This window comes from Oculina patagonica, chromosome 13 (assembly GCF_052425735.1).
Source record: "Oculina patagonica isolate OP01 chromosome 13, crgOcupat, whole genome shotgun sequence".
NCBI lineage: Eukaryota > Metazoa > Cnidaria > Anthozoa > Scleractinia > Oculinidae > Oculina > Oculina patagonica.
Window position 1 is genome coordinate 25,291,582 of NC_135770.1, and position 24,388 is coordinate 25,315,969.

The 24,388-nt window shown below is 39.3% G+C and overlaps 1 protein-coding gene across 1 annotated transcript in view; it reads right to left on the reverse strand.

Annotated features, from left to right (window-relative positions):
- The window catches only part of LOC144636223 (ubiquitin carboxyl-terminal hydrolase 34-like), a 73,433-nt gene that overhangs the window by 31,700 nt on the left and 17,345 nt on the right, over positions 1–24,388 (reverse strand). The window contains exons 14-37 of the mRNA XM_078495376.1: positions 23,193–23,559; positions 22,600–22,727; positions 21,643–21,917; positions 19,786–19,940; positions 19,124–19,231; positions 16,100–16,199; positions 15,523–15,608; positions 14,063–14,133; positions 13,742–13,874; positions 12,640–12,888; positions 10,916–12,050; positions 10,148–10,272; positions 8,182–8,412; positions 7,830–7,888; positions 7,552–7,672; positions 7,217–7,306; positions 6,431–6,533; positions 5,297–5,466; positions 4,359–4,424; positions 4,056–4,202; positions 2,538–2,594; positions 2,007–2,084; positions 1,505–1,599; positions 911–1,080 (exon numbers count right to left, since the gene is read on the reverse strand). Of these exons, the coding sequence (XP_078351502.1) occupies positions 911–1,080; positions 1,505–1,599; positions 2,007–2,084; positions 2,538–2,594; positions 4,056–4,202; positions 4,359–4,424; positions 5,297–5,466; positions 6,431–6,533; positions 7,217–7,306; positions 7,552–7,672; positions 7,830–7,888; positions 8,182–8,412; positions 10,148–10,272; positions 10,916–12,050; positions 12,640–12,888; positions 13,742–13,874; positions 14,063–14,133; positions 15,523–15,608; positions 16,100–16,199; positions 19,124–19,231; positions 19,786–19,940; positions 21,643–21,917; positions 22,600–22,727; positions 23,193–23,559 (4,319 nt within the window). The remainder of the gene's footprint in view (positions 1–910; positions 1,081–1,504; positions 1,600–2,006; positions 2,085–2,537; positions 2,595–4,055; positions 4,203–4,358; positions 4,425–5,296; positions 5,467–6,430; positions 6,534–7,216; positions 7,307–7,551; positions 7,673–7,829; positions 7,889–8,181; positions 8,413–10,147; positions 10,273–10,915; positions 12,051–12,639; positions 12,889–13,741; positions 13,875–14,062; positions 14,134–15,522; positions 15,609–16,099; positions 16,200–19,123; positions 19,232–19,785; positions 19,941–21,642; positions 21,918–22,599; positions 22,728–23,192; positions 23,560–24,388) is intronic.

Genomic DNA, 24,388 nt, shown 5'->3' on the forward strand with positions numbered 1-24,388 from the left:
TTATATAATAAAATGTGAGCATTACAAGCTACAAGTACATTTTGAAAGATTTAAGACTAAGTCGTTTTATTTGGCAAATTTCCATACGACAAGCTCGTTGTTGAACAATTTAATAGCTTCGTCCTGTTGTGCCACACCCACAAGCAAAATACAGAAATAAAAATGCAAAAAAATAACTATAAAGGGCAAGTTTGCTCTAACATAAACATCGTCACAATAATTGGTTTTTGTTAAATACGTTATACTATAGAAGCTATCATGCAGCGGAGTCACGTTGTGGCGTTTAATGTCGCGTTTGTTGTCACGGTTGATTGATTGCATCACGAGCCAAAATGACAGACGTTGTTTAGCCTGAACGACAACGTTCTGTCTAGGAAAAAGCACGTTGTCATTCGTCCAGCACTATTACTAGAAGTAGTATTCTTGTCTTGGATCTAATTAATTTTCAATCGCCATAATAAGATCCAAGGCACGAATACCTCTTCTGGATGAGTGACAAAGTGCCTTTTCCGAGACAGAACTTTGTCATTCTCGTCTAACAAAGTCTGTCATTTTACCTCGCAACACAATCAATCAACCTTGACAACGAACGCGACAATTTACTAGCTTTAACTGAGGCCGTTAAAGGCTCAACCTGAATCCGATGTAAACACTGACGTCTGTTTTAAAATCTGGTTTCATAAAAATAAATAGATTGAACATTGAGAGTTTTTTCCCTTTTTTTAGCATCAACGCTAATAATTTCGGCTTTGAGATCTCCCTCAACTTTCAAAAACTTCCAAGCCAAACATCAACACCTACAGGAAAGAAACGCCAATCTACAAATAAGAGTGCAGCAGCCACGCGGTGTGACAGCGTAGCTGGGTCCGAGTAGCATGCATTACTGACTGAATGATATCTTTCTCATTACCTTGATCCTGCTTGTCGCCCATCAGGAAGTCCTCAGTATACGGCGCCATGTTGAGTTGCAGTGGAAAGGAGAAGTGTGTGTTGACTTTCTCTTTCATCATGGTAACCATGTTGAATGCATAGCGCATGGTGTTGAAACAAAGGATGCGAGGAAGAACTTGAAAACAGGCCCTGAAATAGATAGCGCATGAGAAAACAATAATTATCGATTGAAAGCTGAAAGTATAATCTCTGTCTACAGCACTTCATCCAAGTGGAAAGCTGTTTTGTTTGTTCTTCACTCCCTCATCAGGCAAACAAAGCGTTTTGACTGTACTTTTTTCGACGCTAGTGAACGCGACTTTTGGCTAATAAATCTTATCACCTTTTCACCCATGCATAGGACACGTTTTAAATCTCACTTTCTTTGCAGTCAAGCCGGTTTACCCATTATGATTTGGACATTCATGTATATCGATGGATATTTATTTGGTATAGTTGTGATTAAGTGTCCCCGATTAGTGTAGCGTTTCACATACGCTAGATGATTCGACACAAAAATAAATTTATCCGTCCGTCCCTCCGTCCGTTCCATGGGTACTTGGATTTCACTTACCTTTTCTCAGCCCTGACTTTCTTTCCACACTGAGAGCATGTGTACATGTTATCTCCGTCCAGCGTATCTTTAATGGTCACTTCATCAAGTGATTCCTAACATGACAAAACAACGACAGTATAAAATTATCTTTACGACCTTTAACAAGTTTAAAAGCTGTTTAGCTAAATATGGTCTAAAGTGCTTTGTGTCTATAAGGACTGTGAATTTATACTATAAGGCAAAGGCAATAGTCCAATTTACAGAACATTAAACCAACATGTGGAAGGTTGGCCAGCTGCCTGTTTACATTAGCGTGGCTAAGTAGTTGAACTCGGGACTGCTACATGTATGTTGTAAAACTTAGGCCAGTGGTCAGAGAGAAGAATATGAACATGGGACTTCAAGTCCAGCACCCAGCCAGGCACCTGTGCGGTCTCTATTCACTGTACAATTGTAGAACATTCAAAATTGCGATAGCTGCAGCTTATAAAATGATAACTGAAATGAATGACAGTCTTACATAGAGGCTTTTCATGTCTGCCACAGTGCAGCGCACAGAGTAGAATTCTTCTCTTGTTTTGCTGACATGTGAACAGTCCTACAACAGAAAACAAAAAGCAAATGTGAACAAATTCACAACCAAAAACTGAGTGCCTGTTAAACCTTAGGTTAGATTGGTCAAGGATTTCCTGCGAGCAAAAAAAACGGCGTCCCTTTTGGCAAAAATGCTACTCAAAAGACAAGTATCTGGCTCTTTTCTCTAAACACAAAGTAGAACGAGAAGTGTTGTCTAAAGTTATAAGGTACATGTAAAGACATTTATAGAGCACTAATTCCATTATGTTCTGTGCCTGTTTACATGATGTACATGTACATGTTTTGCCAGTGAGACCCAGCTCTTTTGATGAAACCATAGCACAGCTGCCAGTACATGAATTAGCTACAACTATGGTTTAATCACCCATAGAAAGGCTAGACCAACACGAGGACCAAGTCCCCTGTTTGTGAAAATCTACATTTTCCAACAAAAAAGTTGAATTTGCTGCCTTACCAAGGACACCACATTGTTGCTTATCTCCCCACAGAACAAATCTCTCACCAACACTTTCTGCAAAACAAAGTTTTATTTCTTTTTAGACTGCTTGCACTCTATTTTTCTTTCAGAATTTAGTAAGGTAGTGCGAGGCTTGGCGTCGACCGCGGTCAAACAATAGAACTACGTAAAAAACAAGAAAAGTACTTCAAAGATAAGGTTCTAATTTTCACTGTTCAAAGATTGATACTTAACCGGTATTCTGATGTTTTACTAATTTTTTTTGAGCTTTACTAAAAAAGTTATACGTGTTTGAAAACAAGTAAAAACGGACTTGTCGGCGCCATTTTGTCATAGCTTCCGGTTCTGTTGCGAAGCGTTTAAAAAGTAAAAATACTCTCTTATTGGAGGGAATGGAAATATATTTACACTCAGCGACTGTTTCATCTATCCTTGCTCATTAATATAAGCAAAATTCCCCAAAATAGAAAGAAAAACTGCCTGAGACGTTTGACCGCGGTGAAGGCTTGGCGAGGGTTTAAGACGCGAGAGGAAGGATTGAGGCGAGACATGACTGCGCGCGCGATCGAGGAAAAACAGACTGTCTTTTCTCGTCTCGCCCCAAGCCCCTTCTCATCCACCCGCCAGTTCAACCAGTTTTAACGCGCGCTCCGACCCTAAGAGACCTAAGAGAAAAGACAGACTTCCAGTAGTCTAATTTGTTTTTAACTAGGTACACAATTAGACAGCCAAGGGGAAAATGGTGCTACACTTACAACTCTTTCAGGACGAGAGGAAAGATCTGTGAATAAATATATGCACGTTCACTCGGTACTAGGTGTACATTTTAACTGAGTGTCGTGAAATCAAAATGAAAGTAATCACTTTGGCCAATCACAAAAGACACAGACAATCCAGTGAACTAATCAAAACTTGAAGCAAATACATGTAGCCGGCACGTAGCACGGGAAAACGTGCGCAAGCGACTTACGATTGGTTTTGGTTTTATTCCTGATTGCCGAGTTGAGAAAGTGGCGCAAGATCTTTGAACCAATTACTAAGAGTAGTAAATAAATGCAAAACCAATGCCAACACGAACTACTTTTGACACTCATGCGAAAACCGCACTAATTCAACCTAAACCCTAGAAGCAAAGTATGATATCACTTAAGACATTTAAAAAAACGATTCGGAAACGTGACTTCAATAACTTTTTAAACAATGAACGTTGCAATTGCCGCCTCTGTGACTATTAATACTAGCCCTGTATATAGTCTTTTTTATCACATAAATAGATTTACTTTTTTACCCGTTTTTATTATGTAAATAGCTTCTTTTTTAACTTATTTTAACTTTAAATTATTAATAGTTGTATAATGATAGGTTAAAGTTTTTTAAAGTTTTTTCTTAGTCAGGTGTCCACAATTAGTAGAGGGGACTTTTCCCCTCAGCTTAACACTTTAGACACGTTAATAAAGTCATTCAAGTCATTCATAATTAAAAAGATCGAACAACAAAACACATGGTATTTCTTACCAGTGCTGGAGACATTTCCTCTATTTTGCCGATCAGGTCAGTAAAGAACTCTGTCATGTCCTTTTGTTCACCAGTGTTAAGCGGCTGTTTGTCCATTGTATATGTCCGGCAGAAGGTTTTAGGATTGTAGGCCTTTCTTTCACTTGCCTAGTATTAAAGAAAATCAAATCATTATTGAGGATCAGCAACAAAGAAAGAAAAAAAAAAAACAGTCGGAGTAGTTTTTCAACATGTTTTTCAAAAGTAATGGAACAAACCAAAGTTGCTATGAAGAAAAAAGTTACAATTCAGAAACTGACTGACCATTAGGAAACAAAACATCCTTTGCATCTCACGTAGGAGAACTTCGTGTTTAACATCACTGGCGAGCTAAGGGATAACCACAAAAGAATTAGTGATCAGCTACAAGTACTACATGTACATCAAAGCAATGTGGCATTTGTACAGCAATGGTGTTCATTCTGTTGGTCAAACCCTCCAAACTCTCATTGATAAATATTTTGTGTAGCTGTTTACAAAACAACTCCTGAGACTTTCAATACATTACAGTGCTGCATGCAGCTTTTTGACAACTTTCTGATAAGTTCTGTTTAAATTGGCCAATCGAAATGCAAAAAAAGAAAGAGAGGCATAGTTGACAATTGTTGGAGAGCGAAAATGGAATTTGACAACTTGGCCCCTTACAGTTCTTGCACTTTAATTAGCCAGTTCAAATGAAACTCATCAGGTTGTCAAAAATGAATAAAACACTTTGCAAGTGGCAACGGTACAGCATGAAGCACTGTAATAATTATTGTGCAAATCTATTCTATGAATAACTCACTGATGTTTGATACCGTATGTAATAAAACTGAAAAGGGCAGATTTTGTAGAATACAACCTCTCTGATTATGGAGGCAACAGGCTTTTCAGTAGTGTGTTAGCTCTTGTAAGCTTGTAATTTTACTGATCCTCTAGTACAGCACTTGCTATTGTTTTGAGGGCTAGGGGCAATGTTCCTGTTTGTTGTTTTCTATTCGAAGGGTAGCGAGCCATTAATGTGAGACCTTGCAAAAAGCTGCTACCCTATCCGAATTTTTTTTACTTATGGAGGCAACAAGCTTAATGATGAGTTCTGTCAATGCCATTGCATACTTCAATTGCTGATGTTTCAACTGGTCCCTCATCACATCAAACTAAAATTAAATCAACTTCTTTAATAAAATTGTTCATAAAAAATAAAAAAAAGGTGGATGTCTCACCCTTGAATTGAGAATAGCGGCCCTGGCCTGTGGCATCATGTACAGTTGCTGCATGCAGGAGGCCATGTAACATGTGGCTCCTAAATTAATCATTCCTACCAGCCCACATGGTGAACGGCCATTGTCGTGAGGCCAGTAGTGCCAGCCATAGGAAGAACGTTTTCTGCCATCTACAATAATAAATTACATTGGAATATAAGATTGTAGAGAAGATGCAAACAGCATTAGGGGTGCTTACCATTTGTAAGAAAAATCCGGTTGGTGTGACCGTTGCATAATGGTAAGCGATTTCCCAAATATAACGACTAACGGGATGAGATTTCGCTTACCATTATTCTACCAGGCGTTCCTTCCCGCTCACTCGATTTAGCGCGAAATTCAGCGTTGTTTTCTGTCGATATAGCTGAATATTTTGAGGTAGAAAACAAACTTTTTGACGAAGAATATGGGTTGATGCTGTTTACTGCTGTCAGCTGTTCCATGAGACGCGATTTAAACAGAATACAAGGTTATTTTGAGGTAACTGTTCCATCCTACGCACCGAGTAAATTTCGCAGTCGAGCGACACTTGGCACGTTCGAGCTATATCCTGTCCCGAGAAAAAACACATGAACAATTCCAACGTGGAATACCATAGGCAGGCAGCTTATTTCTCCTGTTAAAAAAGTGCTGGCATTTCTATGGTCGAGGTGAACATACACGTTCTAAATTGGTATAAAGACGCCATATTGTAAACACGACTTAAACCGCGCGGAGGTGCTAAAAAGGGTCTGGAAACGGAAGATTCGTTTAAATGGAAAGAAAATTTCCGACGGTTCGTACCAACCGGGAAAAAAAGGACTAACTCAAAACGAGTTCCACAATTTTCGAACGGAATTTCCGGAAAATTGCTGTTCCACTTGTCTTTCAACCGAAATTTCTGGTTTTTTTGGCTAAATGGTAAGCACCCTAGAAATGGGTGGAAATGGAAATTGGACAAAAACAAAACCTATGCTGAATATAAGTGTGAACCCAGGACTAAGCTTTCACCAGTCCAGCGCTAAATTAACTGCACAAAAGTTGCGCAATGACAGGCTGGTAATATGCAGGCTTGGTTTTTTCTGCTACTGATCAAAAATAATCTTAAATGTTTACCAGAACTGTGATGCTTCAATAAGAGTTTCTGAATTTCAAGGAAGTTTTCTCGGCAGCCTCGTGCCATCTCTAGGAGAAGATCAAAGGCAGCACTTCTTGCCAGCTGAAATGTAAACAAATCATTGATGTTCTTTATCAAAGTGAAGTTGTTGAAGCAACCACATGTTAATAAAATTTTCTCCCATGGACGCCCTGTTGCCATAAGTAGCTTTCTAGGCTTGACAGTGGTAGCCTAAAGAAGATCTAACCATAAAATTATTACAATCTAAACAGTTGTATTTTGTATTTTTCTACATTATTCTGCAGGATTTTGCCTAAACTGTCCAATGTGAATAGTGCTGTGAAGCTTTTACTTAGCAAGCTGGTCTGGAGAAAGACATCTGAAACATATTATACTCCATTTAAAAAGTAAATGCAAACAAAGTTATGAATGGACAGAAATTGAAGAAGATTAAAACAGATTACGACATGAGTTTTTGAAAAACTGTTGGGCTGAACCGTTTTCAATGTTAGTCTCTTTTGTTTGTAACTTTTAATTATGACGCATGGAAGACACATTTTTATCCACACAGTGAACATTTTCCATGCACCACCAAAAAACAAAAGTTGTAATAAAGCTACCGTGGTTTTGTCAATTAGATCCATAGAAGTAATTTCTTCACCAACATTAAGTTTCCAAGTCAGTATTTGCAAAACTTTTAAAACAAACTTATGCATTACATATTTGTAAAAAAATAATCTATTACAACTGACTTTAGAAAAAAACATACATGCACTACATTGTACCTTGGATTTGCAGAGTGGTAAGTCTCTCTCATCGCAACAATCCTCTGGTAAAGCAAACAAGCAGGAATGGAATACATCTCGTAGAAACTCCTGTAAACCAACAAGATAATAACAAATTGGTATTACACTACAGAAAGAGCATAAAGATGTGAATTAATTCACAAGGAGAGATGGAGAGGAAAAGCATAACAATAATAACTAAGTCAACACACAAGGTAGCGCTGTGTACTGGTTTTAAAGTGAGTCAGTTAAAAATTTGGTTATAAAACATATGGACTAGGTCACCAAAATGGAGCTAAAAGTACCCATAAATCAAGATTAAAAAAATCACTTACCAGCCCATCAGGGGACATCTTGAAAGATGGATCATGCCTCATAACAGCTGTACACAGTTTCAACATGCCACTCAGTCCTTCATTTTCATAACTACCGTACTTCTGCTTGGTGCGTGGTTGACTGTGAAAGGAAGGTGGCATGCCGTGGTGTGTCAAAAGAAATCAATGTACATTATAATAAATTATTATGGAAAAGATGGAAAAGTATGTATCAATATTATTATTTTAGAAAAAATAAAGTGAAAATAAACATTGCTCAAAATTAATCCATCACTAACCAGTCTCGTATGTATTTTGCGAGAAGTTTAGCCAGAGAGTCCAGGTCAACATCATGATCCTATGGCAAAAAAGAAATTCAGGCAGATTCAGAAAACAAAGGAATATGAATATTACGATGTTTACGTCCACACATTGTCATGCAGGTAGGTGATAACAAAAACATCAACCATCATCAACAGAACACAACCATCAACTAGAGGACAATGTCTTGATTTACCACCAAAAATTAATTCTCAGAACAAACATCAAAAGAGAGTTAAGACAGTCAGTTTGGAGAATTCCTATTGTCATTGACTTCGAGACTAAAAGGGTTATTAAACCGTAGTAAATGAATACCGGTAGTGCATGTACCTTTTGACCTCCCTCCACAGTAGGGAGACCATCAACAAGTCTGCACAGGATAGAGAAGTATTCTCTTGCACTGGGCTCTTGCCGCCTGCCGTGAGTGTTTTCTCGTGACTGAAGAGACTGCGCTAATGGAAGGGAGTCTAGCAAGGCATCCATGAGTTGTATGAGACAGGAATTTTCTCTGATTAGACTCAATCTGTACAGTCCACGGCAGGCTTCAAATCTCACACTTGGCTGAAGACAGAAATACATGCAATAAACAGTCAACATCTCAATTTCAGCACAACTTTAACATTATTACAATACGTTTGGTGCAACAGGGGGTGTAATACTGTGAAGCATGCCCCAGTTGTTCAAAGGGGTGATAACGCTATCCATCGCATAAAACACTGTCCAGTGGATAGCATGGTCTGTTTTGTCGACACTTACAGTATCCACTGGATAGCAATTTATCTGGTGTCCAGACAGAGTTACCCTCCCTTTGAACAACTTGGTCCAGCCTGACTATTTCAGCCAACACTACATCATACATATGGGTTATTGACCAAGCGTGAGGTCGAGATGGCAGGATATTGGTCAAGTTTTTTTTTTTGCATGTTTATGGGCCGAGACGAAGTCGAGGTCAATAAACACGCAAAAAAAGAACGAGGCCAATATCCTGCCTTCTTGACCGAACAAGCTTGGTCAATAAAGGATTTATTATATGACTTTTTTCGAGTACCGAAAAGGAAGCCAGTTGCATGCACAATCAATGGCGCACGCTAAAATCATTTCATTGGTCAAGTTTAATGAGTGACTGTCAAATTCTTGAATGAATCAAGACGAAGTAAAACGACGCGACAACAGCGAAATTCACCTCTTTTTAACCTCAAAAGGATATTGAAATGGCTAAAATTGCGTATCAACATTGAGTTTGAAGCCTTAAAACAAGAATGTCCATTCCATCTGGCCGCCAGCTTTTGATTATTGGACGTTTTGCAGCGTATTTGCTCGCTTCTGGTGCTTTAGTGGTGCAAACCTGCCATCACGGTGACACAAGCTGAATATTGAAATTGTGATTGTTGAAAGCGTTTGGGGCTTTTAAATACACAGGAAAAGCTTGAACTTTCCTACAATATTGATTTAAATGTTCGTCCCGACCTTATTCGACGTGAGCGTTAGAGGCTTCGGCGAAAAGATGTTTTAAAAGCTTGCAGTGCCTGGTTCGCCGTGCCGTCCGCTTTCTCCATCAAGATTTACACAAACGACAAGTTTGCCGAATTCTTTATTCTTCGGTTCTGACTTCTCTCCCGTTTCCACCGAAAAAAAACCCGATATTATGTCTTCAAGTCGCTTTGCGTTTAATTTTTGTAGTAGCTGGTTGTTGTGGCAAATAAAATTCACGAAACTCGTTAACATTTGTTGTTTAATTAGTTTGTTCTCGTTCGCTTCAAGACCTATTTCTTTGTAATCGGACTCTCTTTTGCTAGAAACAGGCAGAAAATCCTTGTGTTGTTTCGGAAAATGGTTTCTGACACAAGTTTACGACGGAAAAGCTTTTTGTAGTAGCGTCGACGGAACTGAAAAGTTTTTTGGCTTGCGGGAACACAGCGGGCGATCCCGAGCAGTCAAGATGGCTCCATCTTGACCGCTCGGGTAGCCAATCAGAGCACGGGATTCGTTTCATCTCGACCGCTCACGGAGCTAGTCATATAATAATTAAGGTTATCAGGTTTGCAAAGCTGACTGCAAGTTTTGATTGTTTCGAATAATATGCACAGGCCTAAAGGCAAGGTCCAAGGGTGTATGATCAATTTTTTTAACAGGGAAAAAAATCAGAAATATCACAGCCATGATACATGATGAGAAAACACATATATCACGAAAAACAGTAGGATTCAACCCTTCTGGCTGGCTATGTCCTCAACAGCACAGGATTAACTAGTATGAGGGAGGAAAGATTAATGACAAAATGAACATCACACATTACCTCTTTAGCTAATAACACAAGCTGCTGTAGCCAAGGTTTAAAGTTACTCTGTTGAAGAAGGGAGCTTCTAACAGTGCTGTCAGTGAAGGCTGCAGACACCAGTAATGACACAGCATGGTGAACAACTGTGAGACAAACAAACAGATCAGTAATGAGTAATGATAGCAGAACAAGGACAGGAAAACTCAATAAACTAGTTAAAGCTGCCCTCATTGAAGAGGGTAGAGGGTTTTGGGGGGGGGAGCATTGAAATCTGAAATTCATAAATGTCAACCCTGCTTGTAGATTGTGACAGTTAATCCTGGTATATCATTGGGTTTGTCAACTTTGCAATCAATAGTAAGCAAGGTTTAAATTTTATTCTGTACAATCATGTAACTCTCGAATACTTTATTTTATTTACCTTACAAATATTTAGTAGCTAAACTTTTGCAGCCAACTAATTTTGATGAGAACACTTAATGCGCATTTCCCTGTTTCATTGGAATTTCATGCAGTATACCAACATACAACACATGTGGCCCGCTATAATGCCCGACTCATAAGGTGCCCGACTCTTGAGCTTTTGACCTCTGGGCCAAACCCGACTGGGGCAGTTAGCACAGTACCACTCAAATGTAAGTTGACAGTCTCGACTCGATTCTTGAGACCCGATCCTCATGTCTCAAAGCGTCTCAAAGTTCCAGTCACTGGTGTTGGGGGAGTGAACGACGAGTTTAAAGGATAAAATTGGTACCCGTAGAAACCAAACTAAAAACTTCTGCTCACCTTCTCCTCCACTGACTCTACTTTGGCCACCATGGATTGGCAGTGTTGCCTGATAGGAGATGTGAAGCAGTTTCTCCAAAAGTGAGTTCACATTAACAATCGACATAAGACTGGAAGACAAACATTTGATGCAAATCACTTCTTCTTTGTCAGTACTTTTGTATCGGACACGAAATTGCCCATCTTTCTTCTGGATCTGCAACTTAGTTGTGTCACTTTGTGATGACGTGAACACATCGTCGTCGTCATCACTGCTACGTTTCATCGTCCCAAACTCGCAGATTAATTTCAACAGGTGCGCAAGACATTCCTGTCGCCACTGCGTCCATAGCGAGTTTCCACTGACTTCTAAACAACTAGACATAAGAATGTGATACAAGTGACCAAGGCCTCTAAATTCAATAAACTGTGATCCCCAAGAAGCAGCTTGAATTTGCGGCATAGTTGGTTCTTTCTCATCGTCATTATCAGAGATATCAGAATCGCTGCTTAGTCGAGAATAAGTAGGCGAAAACTGTGTCTGTGACTCCTTCGAGGCATTGTGTATCAAGTCTATTACTTGAAGAGAATACAAGAGTTTGTGAGGGAAATTTGGATCCAATAATGATTCCCAAAGTTTGTCCTCAGGTTCAGGTTGATCTTTCTCAGTTGTTTGATCTGTACCAGTTTTGCTATCACTACCTTTAGGGTCTGTGTGTAAAACTCTACCAAAATATTTCAGTTTGTTAAGAATGGATTGGTTTGTCGGTAAAAGAAACAGGAGTTCCCAAGTTATCCCACATAAAAATTCAACTCGACTTTCCATTAGAGGGAGCAAAGGCGGTTTGTCATCTTGTTCACTGGCATTGTCCATTTCTTCAAGCTGATCTAGTGCCTCTTCAATGGCAACTGTGTCACTAGATGTCTGGAGTAATGTTGAAGGACCAGGAAGTGATTTTTCAGTTGGGCTGCTTTTTGAGGCAACAAAGCAATCCAGAGCTTCCAAGAAGGAAAAGAGAAGTTCAAAGTATTGTTCTTGAAGAAGAATGATCATGGGTATGGAGTCCCAGTCAGGTGACGGCAGAGAAGAGGAGGGAATGAAGCCACTGTCATGGTGTCTGTCTCTTCTTACAGCTCCAACAGATACAAAAACCAGCTGAAATGAACATGAAACAAGCGTCAGTTATGTACACATCAATTAATTAATTATCCAATCAATCAATCGATCAGTTAGTCAGTCAGTCAAACAATCAATCAATCAATCAAACAGTCAGTCAGTCAGTCATTCAGTCATTAATCAATTAGTCAATCAATCAATCAATCAGTCAGTCAGTCAGTCAATAATTTTTATTAATCAATCAATCAATCAATCAATATGTGAACATAGAGCTCAAAAGCTTTCATCAAATGAATATTACAATAGAGATTGCACACTATTAAAAGTACTTCTTAATACACATGTAGCTGTCATTTTAACAGTCACAAACTAGGATTTCATCCATGCACTAAAAAGTTAGAACCATTTCCTACAGAACAAAAATGTAATAAACAGTAGAAATGAATGTTATGTTCAGATGCTTTCATTTGAATTGTTCTACTGATCTCCCAATCAAAGTCAATGTAGATCATCAAGAATTACACAAGATTTAACTCAAGGATACCCCTTGGGGCTAAACATAGGATTTACATGTTCAATACAAAAAATGATTTGAAAAAAAAAAAAACATAATAACTTTCAGTTGTACCTGTAAGTCTTTAAAGCCAACTTCTGCAAGACTCTTTTCATCTAAGTCGGGGGTTAATTCATGTCCCTGGGATATAAGCCTGAAAGGGGGATGTAACTGTGCGGAGAATGGAGAGAGGGGTGTGTGCTGAGATGAGCCTTCTCCAAGCTGAGGGTCCTTCCTGAGCTTCTCCTGTAGCTGTTTGCACCAAAATGTCACCTCTGCACGAAGGTCAGCCACAAGATCCGATGAGTTCATCTCAAATGTACCCTGTATTATCAAGTAAAATCAAATTGCTAAAAGACTCAAAGTAAAAGCCAAGACCGTCTGCAGTCAGATGGGGGAAAGAAACAAGTACAGACAGGTTTTGAATGTATTATCACTTGAGACAGTCAAACCCTGAAAATATGGACACCTCAGGAACAATAGAAATGTGCATGTATAAGTATGAGCTAGGGACCACAACCACTGTCCACAATAATGAGGTGTTGGTATTAAGTGTCTGTCTGTCATGTCACCTTGCTCTGTACTGAAAAAGATGTTAGAAAAGAAATAATATTTCTGGACAAGTTAGGCAATAAATTATTTCTTTATGTATCTGGTTTTGAGTTTCATTATAAAGATGGGCACAAGACAGCTTATGTGAACAAATGAACAGTTCCCTTCAGAGTATTTTTTATTTCTGACTACATTTTTTGTTTTCTCTGACCAAAATGGTGACTTAGTCACACATTACAATTACCTATAAAACATTTTGCAGCCATGTTGGTAAAAATTAATTATTGTCCAGGAATAAATTAGTCGTCTGTGTTCTCTTTGCATAGGATCACTCTTCCCAGAACAATAATTAAGTAGGTAGGTAAGATTAAAAGGGGCAATGTCACGGTATTTCAAGTCATTTTTCTGATTGGTTATAAATTGAAGGAAACCTTAAAATAACAGTTTTCTAACATGGAAACACAAAGAGAAGTAATAAAAACCCGAAAATAAACAAGGATGGTTGTACTGATGACAATTAAGATGGATTACAAAAGACAAACTTGAAAAACTTTGGCAATTTTTTCAAGTTGCCTCGTCCATGATGTAGCTCCTTTAAGCTAACTTGCTACCCAGTACATTTTACCTTGTCTGAGAGACCAGCAGGTTGGCACATGACTCTGATTGGATAATGTTTCTCTGTTGGTCTCTGAGCTATCTGCTGATGGCATGTAATTCCTCTTCCTTCCAGCCACCAGAGACGCAAATGAAATGCAAACCTAGAAGGAACAAAAACAATACAAGACTTTTATACAGTCAAATCTGTTTGGGCTGCCACAGCCCACTGTTGTACAACCTAAAAATAATGGAGAAGTTTAAAGGTTTAAGAGAGAGAAAATGAGCAAAAAATCTTAATTAAAAATAAATTGCACCAAAACCAATGAACATAGACACAGAAAGTACAAACCTTCTTTTGAAGCTCTCAATGTGACTCTTGAGTAAAAGCAGTCCTCTCTCCATTATCTGGAGGTTTTGTTCCTGTAAGGACAAGATCAACACATTCATGAGAATGAAGTACCTGATTAGGAATGAATATATTCACATCTTTTATGACAAAGTACCTGTCGTGATTATCCTGACAAAAATATCTCAGTACATCACACGTGATAAACACTCAAGTTACAAAAATAGCTTAATCACAAGCATAGCATACGGCACCTTCGGACCTGGGGGGAGGGGGGAGGGGGGGGGCGGAGGAGACCTAATTGCCCGAAAAATAAAATGACATGCATTGAAAGGCGAATAAAAAGGCATTTTAAATGGATAACGAAACGTGCATTGAAATAGTTGTGTACAAACCTCAACTTGCCTGCTTGCTTTAAGGAAACGATCGTGTTTTTTATTAATTTCGTGGTGTTGCCCGAAGATGTCAATGCACTGTATCTTTTTTCTTCGGAAATATAATTATTGTTTATCCACTCCTGAGTTCAGCAAAAATTAACGTATTTTCGGGCAGCCAATTTACATTCCCTCACTTGAAAGATATGTAAAAGCGTGCATGTCAGGTAAATGAGTTAAAACATTTCGTTAAAAGTTTTGAGCTAGGCCTTACGACTTAATATTTGAGTCAAAGCACTAGTTTGTTTCAAGGTCTTAGGCTGGATTCACCGTGCGCAAACGGTCGAGCTACAGAGAATCCTTACTTCTGGTTACCCTCGCCAATTTCCTTCTTACTTCAAAATGATTGTAACTGAATCAAACTGTGGAGTAACACAGGGAAATCGAACGAGATTATAGCAATTGACATGAGAAATCAGTTAGACTTTTGAACCACAAAGTTATATTTCCAATACTTTTTTTCTGTTGATGTAATTCGTTTTGAACGTCCTGTTGAGATTTGTCGGCTTGTTTTCTATTTTTTCTCTAGGCTTATTGCCCGAATCCCAAGCATTTTGCCCGAAAAATTTCGGCACTGGGGGGCTGCAGCCCCCCCCCCCCCCCCCCCGCCTCGTACACCTATGATCACAAGCCAAGCCGCCATGTGACAAAAGCTTCACAGCATAAAGCACGTAGAAGGATTGGAGGCTAATCCTGGTCACAAACGCAGTCATTTGCTAGGTTAATGGCCCTGATCAGTACCCATTTATACACCTGTGGAGGGAATCACTCTGAGAGCAAAGTGCCTTTCCCAAGAATGCAAAACAGTGATTCCCCCCCCCCCACCCCAGGGCTTGAACCCAAACCGCTTGATCTGGAGTCCACTGCACTAACCATTAGACCACTGTATATTCATTATAAATTCATTAAAAATTTTCACTGTAAATTCATTATAAATATTATGTTCATGTGTACCTTTTGCACAATACATGATACAAAATGAAATTGTACAAGTAATGGTAATTAATTCAAACTCATTACTGTACATACCATGTTTAGATGTTTTGAAGCACCTCCAATGATGGTCATACATCTCTGGATAAACTCATCTTCAAACTTCAAACAACCACCATTTGCTGCATTGATAAGCATTTAAAATATAGATTAAGAACATTGCTACTTTCCAAGGGAGGAAATGGTGACCAACAACAACCCAGGCAGAACGAGTTTGCCCTGACCAGTATTGGCATTATCAGAGACTGGTCTAAACATACATAACTAAGGCCTTCCAAGGGGTTTTGGTGACAGGCGACATTGCTCCAGAATAGCTGTAGCGACAATCTTGTTCCAGAAACTAGCAACAGCGACAATGTTTCCCTTATTGAGTTAATGGGCAACAGGTGGGTTGGAAACAAGCAAGAAAGTGACATCAGAAACTCCCTTGGAATCACTAGCACATCAACATGGACATGTAAGTTGCATATGCAGGTAATGGGTCTGACTCAATCCAATCAGAGATTGATTAGCTACATGTAAAAGCACATGATTGACTTTCTAAGCCTTTTACTTGTGACAAGTATTCTATAATACCAATAATCCCAGCGATCTAAAATGAATTGTTGTTTACCATTGATGTAGAGTGAGTTAAGGTATGAGATGGCTGCCCAGCTGACCTCAGTGGACCTGGCCTGCACAGCTATGTTCCACAACTGATCTATGCCACACAGCTAATGGGAATACAAATATTCAATCACATTTAAAATATTGACCATCAAAGCTAGTTTCAGCAATCAAAAGATCAAGATAACTTTCTCTACATCTCTCTCCTCTGCAGAGGCCTCTTTCGTGTTTCATATGGGCTGGGAAATGGGGGAGAGGTGAAAAGTACATGTAAGTGCGCAGAGCCTGGAGAGAATCAAAATGAAAGTACGCGGGGGACACTGGGAAGGGAAAAGGAAAGGAGAGAGACCTCGGCCTCTGTCGCTTCGCCCTTCCCATCGTCCCCTGCGCTCCCCCTATTTTTCATTTTTCGTGTTTTCGCCTTCCTCCCCCAAATGTGTCCCAAAATTGGATACAATATTTTGGTGGAGTTTTTTCTGCCTCGACTAACTCGACCGGCCAATAAAAGGGATATAGGAATACTAGTCTACAGAGAGAATTATAAGAATCTATTACCATCACTCAACTTCGCTACAATCTTCTCGGCTACAATCTTTACTTGACTGCTCTACTCTATTCTACTCTACTCTTCTCTACTTTATACTACTGTACTCTACACCACTCTACTCTACTTCACCTCTACTCTACTACATGTTCTACTCGACTCGACTCTACTCTACTCTATACAACTGTACTCTACACCACTCTACTCTACTCCACCTCGACTCGACTTGACTCAACCACTACTCTACTCCACCTCTACTATACTTTACTCGACTCTACTCCACCTCCACTGGACTCGACTCGACTCAACTCAACTCGACTCCACTCTACGTTTTATTAGTATACTCTACACCACTCTACTCTACTCCTCTACTATACGCTACTCTTCTCTACTCTACTCCACCTCGACTCTACTCAACCTCGACTCGACTCGACTCATACGGCCGTAAAAGCGTAAGGAAAATCGGCGTAGGGCCGTAGAAGTGTAATTTAAACGTAAGGCCGTAGAAGTGTCAAGTTTAGAATGAAAACGACTAGAGCCGTAGAAGTGTAAAGTTTAGAATGAAAACGTAGAGCCGTAGAAGTGTAAAGTTTAGAATGAAAACGTAGAGCCGTAAAGCATACTAAAGTTTAGCATGAAAACGTAGAGCCGTAGAAGTGTAAAGTTTAGAATGAAAACGTAGAGCCGTAGAAGTGCAAAGTTTAGAATGAAAATGTAGAGCCGTAGAAGTGTAAAGTTTAGAATGAAAACGTAGAGCCATAGAAGTGCAAAGTTTAGAATGAAAATGTAGAGCCGTAGAAGTGTAAAGTTTAGAATGAAAACGTAGAGCCATAGAAGTGCAAAGTTTAGAATGAAAACGTAAGGCCGTAGAAGTGCAAAGTTTAGAATGAAAACGTAGAGCCGTAGAAGTGTAAAGTTTAGAATGAAAACGTAGAGCCGTAGAAGTGTAAAGTTTAGAATGAAAACGTAAAGCCGTAGAAGTGCAAAGTTTAGAATGAAAACATAGAGCCGTAGAAGTGTAAAGTTTAGAATGAAAATGTAGAGCCGTAGAAGTGTAAAGTTTAGAATGAAAACGTAGAGCCGTAGAAGTGTAAAGTTTAGAATGAAAACGTAAAGCCGTAGAAGTGCAAAGTTTAGAATGAAAACGTAGAGCCGTAGAAGTGCAAAGTTTAGAATGAAAACGTAGAGCCGTAGAAGTGTGAAGTTTAGAATGAAAACGTAGAGCCGTAGAAGTGTAAAGTTTAGAATGAAAACGTAGAGCCATAGAAGTGTAAAGTTTAGAATGAAAACGTAGAGCCGTAGAAGTGTAAAGTTTAGAATGAAAACGTAGAGCCGTAGAAGTGTAAAGTTTAGAATAAAAACGTAGAGCCGTAGAAGTGCAAAGTTTAGAATGAAAACGTAGGGCCGTAGAAGTGTAAAGTTTAGAATGAAAACGTAGAGCCGTAGAAGTGTAAAGTTTAGAATGAAAATGTAGGGCCGTAGAAGTGCAAAGTTAAGAATGAAAACGTAGAGCCGTAAAGCATAAAGTTTAGAATGAAAACGTAGAGCGCTAAAAGCGTAAAGTTTTGAATGAAAACGTAGGGCCGTAGAAGTGCAAAGTTTAGAATGAAAACGTAGGGCCGTAGAAGTGTAAAGTTTAGAATGAAAACGTAGAGCCGTAAAAGCGTAAAGTTTTGAATGAAAACGTAAGGCCGTAGTTCAGAAGCGTAAATTTTAGAATGAAAATGTAGGGTCGTAGAAGTGCAAAGTTGAGAATGAAAACGTAGAGCCGTAAAAGCGCAAAGTTTAGAATGAAAAAGCAGTAATGCCGTATTGGTAAAAGCGCCGTTAAGTTTAGAATGAAAACGTAGTGCCGTAGAAGTGCAAAGTTTAGAATGAAAACGTAGGGCCGTAGAAGTGTAAAGTTTAGAATAAAAACGTAGAGCCGTAGAAGTGCGTAGAGTTGAGAAAACCTACTATCGTGTGGTAGGGTTCAATCAAGATAATGAGAAGAGTTTTGATAGTCTAATAGACTTTATTGTTTGTTGAGAGTGAATCAAGTATAGTTAAGTACTTACAGATCAACCAGAATGTTACTAAAAGAGGACTAATAACGTACAGAATAACTTAATGTAAAGGCAGTCGAGCTAGTCGAGATACAGAAAAAACTCCACCAAAATTTTCTATCCAATTTCGTGCCAGGTATATCCTCCCCCCGTGTTTTTCGCCTTCCCCCACTAAAGGAGCCTCTGCAGAGGAGATAGTTTCTACACCAAAAGAAGAAGGGTGTAAAATATTGCATGTAAGCGTCTGTGCTTTAAGAAAGCTAAATACAGTTGAATCCCAAAAACTCCAACCTAAACGGGACTTGAAAACGTTCAAGTTATCAGAGAGGTGGTGGGGGGGGGGGGGGGGGGTTCACATTATCGAGGGTATGAGTAATCAGGATTCAACTGTATTTACAATGGACTATTAAAAGGCTAACTTCTTTTTAAGCTGTGCACTTACCTTTGTAGGATCAGAGGGTTTCACATCAGAGTATTTGAACATCTTGTACAGTTGTTGTAAAAGGTGTAGGCCGGTCATGGAAAACTTCTCAGCTGGCAGTGATGGCAGCTGAGAACAAACAGCAAATCAAGCACAATGTTTGGTGCTGTAAATCATCATATCTGATTTTTATTAATAATTACTAACATTTTATGTAAAGTTCTGTATGCAACAAATTAATTTTACTAGATCTCAAAGCCTTTTACTGCAATGTCAAGGTCAACAATTAACATGTCAATGAAAACATCCCCGTAACTTTTTAAAAGGTCTTTGACAATGATGGAACTTGTATTTGCATGATATGCAACCCTCCAAGTATTTTTTTTTTCTTAGTGGCCATTTCGCCACCGACTGCTCAAGTTTGATCGCCAGTGAAAAGTTTAAGTCACTAAAATAATTAAGCTCACACTTTCAATCCTTCTCAATTTTTATTGACAGGCTGGCGACTTCGGTTTCAATTTAGTCGCCAGCTCCAAAATTTTATTCGCCATGGCAACTAAAATGGTATTACTTGGAGGGTTGATATTATCACAAATCTTATCATGGCGCTTTACAATAAACATGAGTGAGCTTATCTTGTAAAGGCAAATTAGATCAGACCACAACACCATGAAGGCGACTACCTTTTCAGTAAAAATATATTGCAAAGCAGCAGCATCCAGAGCATGAAACTCTTTACTCTGAGCTTGTTGTAAAAACCACTCCAGTGTGTCATCAGAACTCTCAGAGTCACACACTAAACAGTGCCACAGTACGTCAACTTGACTGGAACTCAACTCTGCAATGTTAAAAGGTTTATAAAATTCCATTAACTTAAAATTAAACACTGGAACGAGAGTTCTGACTGTGACTGCAGCACTAGATGATGTCATGAATGTTCTTTGACTGGTCAAGATGTTCTAGTCTGACCTCGCCGTGCTTATCTCCACAACAATGTTGAATGAGTACTGGCTATGTGCAACCGTTTTTTAAAGGTTAAAATTGACAAAATACTATCGCTCGTACAGTGTATACAAAATGCACCTCTAGAGAATATCAAGATGAAGATATAAAGTACTAAGTTGTTGTTGAAGGAAGACAGGAGCCATGATTAGTTTTTAGCTCTTTTTTCAGGCCACAAGGACAGAGATCAAAAGCTCCAAATGGCATCACAATTATATCACTTGTTTATAACTTTAGTACACTGGCATAGTAAGTTTTTTACAAAACTGGACCACTATTTGTAGGTTTCTATACATCTTTAGGCTCTTGAATTTTTGAAGTGAAGCTTGTGACAGTGTCCCTTTAAATTTACTACAAAATTAAAAAAAACCTATATGTCCATTCAGATGTTTGCCAATGTCCACTTTCATAAAATTGGATGGATAATGCCAGGTCTACATGTATTTGATTCCAACTGCAGCTCTTATATAATTTATAAGCACAACTTAAATCAAATGCCAATACAGTGAGATATTTCATGATGTCAACCACAGGCGTCATCTTGAACTGCATGATAAAATTTTAATTTGACACCAAAATTTGTTTTACTCCTCCAGGGATCCATATTCGTTTTTTTCTCCAAGTCGTCAGCCGGGCAAGTATGCAAGATGACATACTTGCCCTGGGAAAATTTTACTTGCCCGTTCAAAAGCGAAGAATGGCGACCGTACAACAAGTAAATGAAAAGTTGACTTTTTTGTTATTATCACATGTATGTAACACTGTGTATACATGAAATCTTCAAGACAACAAATCTGTTTTAATAAAGTTTGATTCACAAGTATTTGTTAATGAGACTTTTTACTTGTCTACCTTGGCTGCCGGTTTACAAATTTCACAAAACATCACGCCCCCAAGCGGCTTGTGATGTTGCGGAAACGTATGATGCGGGCACAAATGAAAGCCAGGGCATCTTCGACTGCAACCACGGAAGAAAAGAACGCTTTTTCTCTTATAATTCATATTTGATTTGTTTTTCTGAAGTGTTAACATTGCTTTTTTTTTTCTTTGCTGGCGGCACCAGGCCAAGATAACGGCAAATTTTGATCAAAACATCAGCTGATGCGATCGCCTCGTGTTTTCGCAAATGCAGCTGCAGTACAAAATATCAGCGGTTGAGAGCTTGAAAATTGAGCCTGCAGTGATTTTGTTGATGGAAAATACCGCATCAGCCAAGATGGCGGCCAAAATTATGATTTTATCGCGACAGAAAGTTGCAAATTATGTTCTGTTTTCGAAAAGTTATGAATGGATGACAAGTGGTCAGAACGCAAGTAACTCATAAGAAAACTTAATAATTGTTTTTTTTTTCATTAAGTCAAACTTAAGTCGTCCAGCGGACGAGTTTATGTAATCTTTTGGTCGTCCATACGATGTTTTAGTCGTCTCGGACGACCGGACGACTGCGAATATGGATCCCTGCTCCTCTTCCATGCTTTGTCTGCCAGTAATTAAAAAGCTATTAAATACAATTTAAGATACCTGTATCATCAACTTACTGAAATCTTGCTGTGACAGTTCGCAAGAGAACACAGAAGACAGATACTGCAATCTGGCCTGCACCTCTTCTACAGGGCTGTACAGGGAATTGCTGCTTACGTCACCCCTGGCTACGCTCTCCACATAGTGAGTAATGTTGTTGAAAAACAGCTCCATCATGTTCAGTTCACGACTGGCCCATGCCGTCACCCAGTGAGGACCCTGGTCACCAGACACAAACTGCTGGAATGAACTGAACAGTTTGGGTAGCAGCTGAATTGACATCACAATTGATCTGATGAAACAAAAGAACAAAGTACTATATATTACAACAGATGCCTTCCCCAACTCCATTACAGCTCATGCATGTTAATTCTATTTTCTTTTCACCCTGCTATAAGCGATTAAATTTACCTCTCTTGACAAAAATCTTGCAGTATTATGCAGTCAATATATAGGTTGTATCTGGCATGGCTTCCAGTTGTGTGAGAGAAACTTTCTTCACATAAAATTACCGGTTTACAACATATCTAGGGGAAAGAGGGGGGGGGGGGAGATTTGGGCAAAAAAAATAAAATTATGAAGCTGACAAAAGAAAACTGTACAGTCTATTTCATAAGCCGTTCCGCCGTTCATCGCTATGCGTTCCGAATAAATTGTAAACCATTCCGCTGTTCATCGCTTTGCATTCCAAATTTTAGGAAAGCCATTCAGTAGTTCATGATAGTGCATTCAGAATAAATTACAAGCTGTTCAGCCGTGCAGTTTCACCCGTTCCACACGGCTTTGTGAGCCATGCGTTACCCGTTTGGTAGCGGTGTATTTTACCCGTTTGGCAGAAAGCCATTAGACAGTGTACATTTTCGCGCGAGAGGTCCCACATGTCCAACAAATTCAAACTGGCCAATAAGAGCAGACCTGATGGCCATCAATGCAACAGGATGCTTTGAAACTGAATATTTGCATAACGTTTTTACCTGTTTGCGGCTAAGTTAGCCACACATCCCTCAATAAACTTCATCCTGATCTTCTTCTCTCCAGTGTAACAGATCAACTGACACAAAAGCTTTTCTGCTTCCTGAACAAGACCATCAGCCAGGTGGATCTAAACAAAAAGTTATATCATAAAATCATTAGAAAAAGCTTGTAAAATGTAAATTTTATGCAATGATATTCTTAAAAAAAAACTCAAAGTAAGCGGCAACATCTTTGCAATGTTGGTCAAAAACCCAACTATGTCACCTGTTCTATCAATTAATAGTAAGAATACTTCTTCACATATCAACCTAGCAAATGGCCCAGCTCACAGCGAGTCTCTCGTAGCTCAGTTGGTTAGAGCGCCCAACCGGTATTCTGGGAGGCCATGGGTTCGATTCCCGTCGGGGACTCAGATTTTGTCTTTGTCCCACGCTCGTGTCATGTAGAATAATATTCTTCACTAAGAATACTTCTTGTGATTATTAGTTTTTGCTTCACAAGGCTCATACATTTATCTATTGATCCATCTGAATTCCTTACTGCAGCTTTGCCTTTAGAATGACAGCGGGCAGCGTCACAAACAAGAACTTACAGCTTTATCATCCTGAATCAGATCCCATAGTAGAGTCTTCCCTTCCTCGCACACTGTGTTCAAATCAAACCCTAAGCTTCTCTCTCGTTCATCTCCTTCATCCTGCATGACACGCAGGGCTGCCACTGTCTTCAGCTGCGTCAGCTCATCCTGCACACCCTCAGTGTCAAACTCATCCAGGTCACGCCTGTCGGACAGAGAGCTACCACGACTGTTTGTGCAGCTGGTGCTGTCGATATCAGCGTCCTCACCACCAGTTTTTTCTTGGCTGGAGTAATCTTCAGCTTGGCCAGGGTAGGACTGTCTGAGGTCAGGGGGGTGCGGTATCTCTTCTGTCTCCATGTCAACACTCCCTTGTGAGGAAAGACTGCAAGCAAAAGACCCTGGGTGTTATTAATCCTAGGAGGAGGCAGCGGAGGAGGAGGAGGAGGCAGCGGAGGAGGAGGAGGAGGAGGAGGAGGAGGTAGCGGTGGAGGAGGAGGCAGCATGGCCGAGTGGTTAGACTAGTACAGGACTTAAAATCCGCAGGTCGCGGGTTCAAGTCTTGTTCTGACCACTAGCTAGATTTGTTTTCGTTAATTCCGAGTTCATCTCCTTAGCTACAATCATTTGTAAATAGCCATTTGGCCTGCCTCCTGTCAGTTAGGATTTTATCCACCATCTTAAGTCCGCTTAAGCGTTCAGACATATATTTGAAGACAAATTCTTTCCGTGCAAAACTGTCATTATTAGCGATAAAAATTATCGTTAATAATAACATATCGTATCTTCTTAAATTTAGTGAGGTAGTCACGGTCCATTTTAGGAAAGAAATTGGGATCAAAATGAGACTGAGAAGGCATAAAATTGCTGTAATTGCGACTGTTATCTGTTTATTAAATTTACAACGGTTGATCAGCTAAATAACCTTGCGAAATTTTTTGTTCCTTCGTGAAAGAATGATGGAAGATTTTCTCTAAGAGAGTGAAAGCTTGCTTTTTCTGACCGCCGTACTTTTGAGCATTCATCGGATAAGGTGGAAAGTCTGTAGCGTCATTTGCCTTCAAACATTTCGTCCTCCCAGCGATGCATGTTCAGTGATACTTGTTCGTGGCAGAGAAGAAGCCGTGTAGTGATTTTTTTTTTGGTTTTTGTGCCTAACCCATGAATCTCTATATGATAAAACTCTGCGCTTTTGAAATTTTTTTGCTATCAGG